The 6000-nt window shown below is 43.2% G+C and overlaps 1 protein-coding gene across 1 annotated transcript in view; it reads right to left on the bottom strand.

Moving 5' to 3' along the window:
• Positions 1-3600: 3600 nt before the first annotated feature.
• Positions 3601-6000, bottom strand: part of NTSR1 (neurotensin receptor 1 (high affinity)) — a 52217-nt gene continuing 49817 nt past the window's right edge. The window contains exon 4 of the mRNA XM_010019927.1: positions 3601-3986. Within this exon, the coding sequence (XP_010018229.1) occupies positions 3737-3986 (250 nt within the window). The 3' untranslated portion in view covers positions 3601-3736. The remainder of the gene's footprint in view (positions 3987-6000) is intronic.

Below are 6000 nucleotides of genomic sequence, written 5' to 3'. Positions count from 1 at the left end.
AAATAAAAAGGTGCACTTCCAAAAATATTTGCCATTTAGGTACAATATGTGCAGGACTATCAGGTGGCACGGCTGGGGAAGGACTCTTGATCACAAAGCCAGGACACAGCATCATGAGGTTTTGGATCAGCAATTTCTGTTGTTGTATTAAATGAATCCAGACTGAGAAGAGAACTGGTTGAGCTGTAATGTTAGGAACCAGCCTGAGCTCTTGCAGATACACCTTTGTTTAAACAGCTACCAAACAACACAGCCAAGAGGGTGTCAGACTTAACTCAAGGTGCTGCACAGGAAAGCTCCAGCGCTCTCATGCCATGTGGATGTCTGTCCAGGGGCATGGTAGGGATGGTAGCCACACGATGATGGGTTCAAACCTGCAACACAAGCTGTCGGCAGCAACACTCACCTTGGGTTTTATTTCACTGAATGTTTGGTGCTATAAATGCAAAGGTCCTGCTATTGCCATGTTTACAGCATGTGTCCTGCTAACCCTCCTCTGGCTTTTCCATTTAGTTTTCTCCTTTACAGGCACAGTCACTGGAGCGAGGTCTCATGCACTTTGCAAAATAGACAAGCTCAGCAGAGCATTCAAACACTGATGTGTGCTGGGCCCGTGGTGAGAAAGTCCTGTCTGGGGGAGATTTCCAAATAGCATCATGACTTTGTAAAGCTGATTTCACACGCTGCCAAAAGGATGCCCCCAGCAAGAACACTGTGAAGAGAAACAAAACCTCAAAATAGTATTTGGAAGAGGTCGTTCGATAGACTCTCTTCAGATGGGAATTTCTCAGGATCCATCTGGCAGCACTTCACATCTGTGGGTTCAACAGATACTTTTTAAAGTGGGAACAAACATTTCAAAACACTTAGAGGAAATTTGCATAGATTAACAGTGTGCTGCTCCAACACTCACCTCTGCACCAGACAAGACAGGAATGCAAAGGATGGGAGTATGCATTTTGCCTAATGGCAAAAGCCACTTATACTCAATTAGGTTTAAAGCTAAACCTTGTTGGGTTAGTAGTTCAACTGTTGTTAAAAGGCATGGAAAGAACTACATATACTGGGCAGTTGGTACCTTTTTCTTCTCTACGGTATCACGCTTTCCTTTACAAAACCCTAGCATCTTGCAGTGAGTTATCCTCACTTCTTTGAGCTCAAGGGAACTAAATAGCTAGGTTGAACATGGCAAAACTAGGTGAGGAGGGAGGAGAGGATGAAATCAGCTGTCACTTACACTTCTCAGCTCAAGGTAGTCAGATTTGGCCAGTGAAAGAGGTAGCTTTTAGCTGCAATCTCAGATTAAGGCCATAGACTTAAGTCTGCTCCCATGTTAAACTGCAGGAACAGAGCTGGAGAAGCCAGCAAACTGCTTGGGTAAATCCCCCCACATAGTCATGTCTTCAGGACTCGAGTGGCCCAACCAACATAGTGGAAAGAGTTTATGATGAGCTCATTTTTACTCCAGCTTGTTCCCATTTTCATGTCAAACCAGAAATAACCCACCAGTTTCTCTGAGCTGTGATCAAATACTCTGTATTCTGCCTGTGTATCTCAGTAATGAAAACCTAAGACAAGCATCTTATGTGAAACAACGATTTTTCATACAGTGTTTTCTAAGATAACCCAGCACATTTCAGAAGGCTGGTTGGTGTTGAAGGAGTATATTAATAATGTTTAACATTTCAAGAGCAACTGAGACATGCAGGATGTTAAATCCTAAGGAAAGTCAAAGCAACAGTTACAGCTTCCGTGGGAGGTTTCCAAAACCATCTCCCAGCTGTTGACTCATTTTAGAGGTGAAGTTAAAAAATGTGGGCCCATTCCAGAAACATTGAAAGTGTCTTGTCTGGAAGGCCAATGTTAAGTGTGTGACATTAAGACTCCTCTTCTTCTGCTCATTGCACAAGGCAATATGTATAGATCTTCTAGAGCTTTCTCCAGTCTGCCCAAGCCATCTCTAACACACAGGCAGATGACATTTGCTGATTTCCTTCCGAAGAGTCCAGTCACCTTTTTGCTTTTTCCTTTCTTCATTCTTTTGTCTGTGCTGTTACCTGTTTTTCTTGCCAAAGAGGAGTCAATTGTGCATGAACAACTAAAGTGCTTTGTCAGCTATAATCTCTGCCCTCTGTTTGGTACAACCAGGGCAAGAGATTAGAAGGCATGACAGAACAGAGCTTGCAGTTTGGCTGAATCAGAAGAAACTGAAGCCTCACTGTCTTCTATTTTGAGCCCTTTCTTTTGGAGTGGTTCTGTACTAAGCATTAAAGTAATCTCCCATCCCTGGTGTGGCTGGGGGTCATGGCTGATGGTAGCCAGGTCTATGATGGTAGATAGAGCTTTACAACTGCCAGGTTATAAACTCCTCAGAAGCAGATGGCTTTCGTTAATGACTTACAACAAATGCCTCACAGTTGCTTTCTCTATGTCCTAAGCCCACTAAGACTTAAACCACTAGTCCAGGAAGTTGGGCTTGATGATGTTCATAAGTCCTTTCCAACCTGAGGTATTCTATGATAGCACATCTACAGCAGGAGAATTCATCGGTACCCACTGGATCAGTAATACTGAGAAATGTTGAAGAGAATTTTCAGGTCTTGTTTCTGCTCCTTTGCCTTGTTAAAAGAAAGCTATTTTAGAGCTAAGATTCCCCAGTTTAGATCTTATGTTCTCCATTTGCACTGTTTGAAGATTCTTTTGTGCAGATCAGGGTGACAACAGGTCTGGTAGCAAAAAGAAATAATAGGCAGAACAAGAGGGCCTGCTGCCTACAACTGATGTGGCCTCTGAGCCATCAGCTTTGTGAAAATGGTGAGGAAACAAGTAATACTGGAATAAGAATGGGAAAAATCTGAAGGTCCACAGACCTTGGCATTCTCTCACCTCTTAATGCAGGCCAGCTAACTGTTCTGCTGGTTAAAAATAGGATTTGGCTCTATGGAAAAAGGAAGATTTTCCATTTCTGTTCATTTTCAGTGCTCCAGCTGGGCACAGTTTCTGTATTCTTGACTTTGCCAGAGAATTTGTTATTTATTGATGTTGCAGTACCAATACCAGCGAGAGAAGGGGTTCACTGTGCCAGGCACTATAGATGCCCTAAAGTGAAAGGTGACCTCCCTTCCCCCCCAGGCCACAGCCACCCCAACCTAGGTAAGGCATTATATGTTGTTATTTAATTCCAAGGAGCCAGAGAGGCTCCCTTGAGCACCTAGGTCATATTTCTCATAATGTAGATATATTCCTAAAGTAACCACCTGGCTCCCTGAGTTTTCACTCCTCATTCATTGAACATTCCATGGAAGAGCGTGTCCGTTCTCCAGAAACATCCCTTCCTGTTCAAAACTGCTTTCTCCTCATCAGACTCTCTGCTCAGTGCCACCAAGAGACGGGATCTCAAACCCTTGGATGTGAACATGGCATCTCTGCATTGAGAAAAGGATGAATGCAGTATGATTTTGCCTAAGTTTAACATATTTTGGCTTCCCAGTTAACACTGCATCTTGATTTATGCCAGACTGAAGTTACAAAACGTGTAGACATTACTCACAAGAGGCAAGGCCAATGCTTTAAAATAACCTCAAAGTTACTGGCAGAACGAAGCCTATTTTTCCAACAAAAATGACTTTGCTAAACACATTTGTGTTATGTGAATTTCAAGACCATGCATGAAAGTCACAGAGGCCTCTCAAGTTTTGACTCCACGATGAAATGCGTTTCCCTTCCTCCTTTGGCTTCAGTATGTAGTTTCCCTTGTGACCTGGCTGGAAAACGTGTGGTTGCTGGAGATGCTGTTGGATTTCCTGGTGAAGGCCAGTCGTTTCTTCTTCTTCCTCCATGGCAGGCACAGAAGCGTGAGTGTGGAGAGGAAGATCTGTCGGAAGTTTGCAGACACCAGGTTGTAGAGGATGGGGTTGATTGCCGAACTGATGTAGAAGAGGACGTTTGTCAGCATGTAGAAGTAGTGGTAGAAGTTGAAAAGGGAACTGGAAAAACAGATGAAAGATAAAAATCTAAGTAGAGTGTGGAGAACTCAATTCAAAGTCACACGGGTGAGGAAAGCACGAGCTGTTTTTACAGCTAATCCTTCTTGGCTGGGGACATGAACTTACCAATGGTGCATGAAAACATCTATGTTTTTGACTTGGACTGGCCAAACATAGGTCAAACGTCTCTACGAGAGTCTTACCCCAATCACTAGCAGTTAGAAACTTATTTATGTGCTGGGTCCAGACGTGGTATTTACCTTGTATGTTCATTTTGAATTCAAAAATAGACATTCTGGAAACTGCGAAGCCAGATGGAAATCTGTTTCTGTGTCATGCATATACATTAGCTTGACTTTTCTGGCTGCAGTTTTGGTGTACAGAGCCTACAGAAGAGCCAAGATGAAGGAACAGATGCAGCTGTCTCCTCCTCCCAGCAGTGAGAGCTGCATCAGCTCATTCAATGGGCCCCTGGGTTGGGATCTGTATCCTGTATCTGGGATAGCATTCTCTCTTCTGGGGGCAAGCTGATGATAGCATGCTTTTGAAACATACCCTGACCATCGCAATATAATGTTTTCAACTAGAACTGGTTGAAAATGCTTTGCTATTTTTCTTTCCTTTTGGAAATACTTCTCCTTGGGACAACTGAGATCAACAGCTCAGAGCTGAAACAGTTATAAACAACATGGGTCTTATTTTCAGGAAGATGTTCCCCAGGATCATTCATCTCAGTGGAAATTGCAGACCTTTTTGTTAGCTGAGGGCTGCCTAACAAAAGACAAATAGATGTGTGCTGGAGTACATCACCAACCCCTCCACACCCCCCCAGCACTGCCAAGTACTGCATGACCCATCCAGTTCTTCCAAGCAGTTTTTCTATGAAGATATGAAGAATTAATATAGCAAAAATCTATAATCTTCATGGCCAGAATGCATTTATAAATGAATGCATCAGGCTGCTGCAAGCTCTTGATTAGGTACCATACTGATACTTCACCATTCCTAATATGCCTGGAAATTCAATGTTTTCCTAAAATCGCTCATGGCTTTTAAAAGGAGAAACAAATAATATGTGAATGCAACCAGAATGCATAAATCCACACTAACTGCAGACAGACTTCTCTAGCCCTTTTGCCCAAAGCCAATGCAATCGTCACATAATTGATTGCAGCATGAAGTGCTTTTCCTATAGAAAAGCAACCAAGAAAAAACAGTTTGTGCCAGTGTGTGCCTAGAGCTCTGCTTTCATGACTGAAGATAAGTTTGTGGGTTTTACTACAGATGGATGTACAATTCCATTCAATAGACTGCTCTATCATAAAGTACTCTTTTTTGTGTTTGGAGTTTATGAAATTTTAATGCCTTATAGTTCCTCTGCTTTTTGGTATTGTGGGTTCTTTTCTCTTCCTGTTCGCTGTCTGTTCCCTGTTCATTGCAGGGAACAGACCAGGTCCCAGGGAGAACAGGGATGTAACACCATGGGAGGAAAGTGCATCTCATGCTGTCTGAGGCTACCCGGGTTTGTATCCCCAGACAGCATTAGTGCTTAATTGCATATTTAAAATGAATAATCACTTCTGTGGCTGCTTTCCTGAGGAACCTGGCCTGGCACAACAGAAAGGCTCCACGGAGCTGCTTGTGTGCCCTTGCACATCTGTGATCAGTGCACGTGCATTCAGCATAGGCGTGCAGTTATCCCTCAATTCTCCAAGAACCTGGGTATTTTCTAATCAGTGGCAACTGCTACTGTTTAATTTTGACCCACTCCTTGTAAGACCTTGTGAATAACCTGCCCCAGCCTCAGTGAGTAGTGCAGTTAGTTCCCCACCTTTGGGGAAACCACCTTTGTCCAAATGTCATTTCATCAAGGTCTGTTAACAGTGGTGAGGCAGTGGTCGCAGCCACAGAAGAAGGAGGGGCTGATGACGCATTTTGGTTCAAGCTAGTGCTTCCTTCACTCACATCTGGGGGCTTTAGATGATGTTTGATAAGCCAAAATGCTTTTTGATAA

This window comes from Nestor notabilis, unplaced genomic scaffold (assembly GCF_000696875.1).
Source record: "Nestor notabilis isolate BGI_N333 unplaced genomic scaffold, ASM69687v1 scaffold8288, whole genome shotgun sequence".
NCBI classification, from domain to species: Eukaryota; Metazoa; Chordata; class Aves; order Psittaciformes; family Psittacidae; genus Nestor; species Nestor notabilis.
This window is presented reverse-complemented; position numbering and strand designations above follow the sequence as displayed.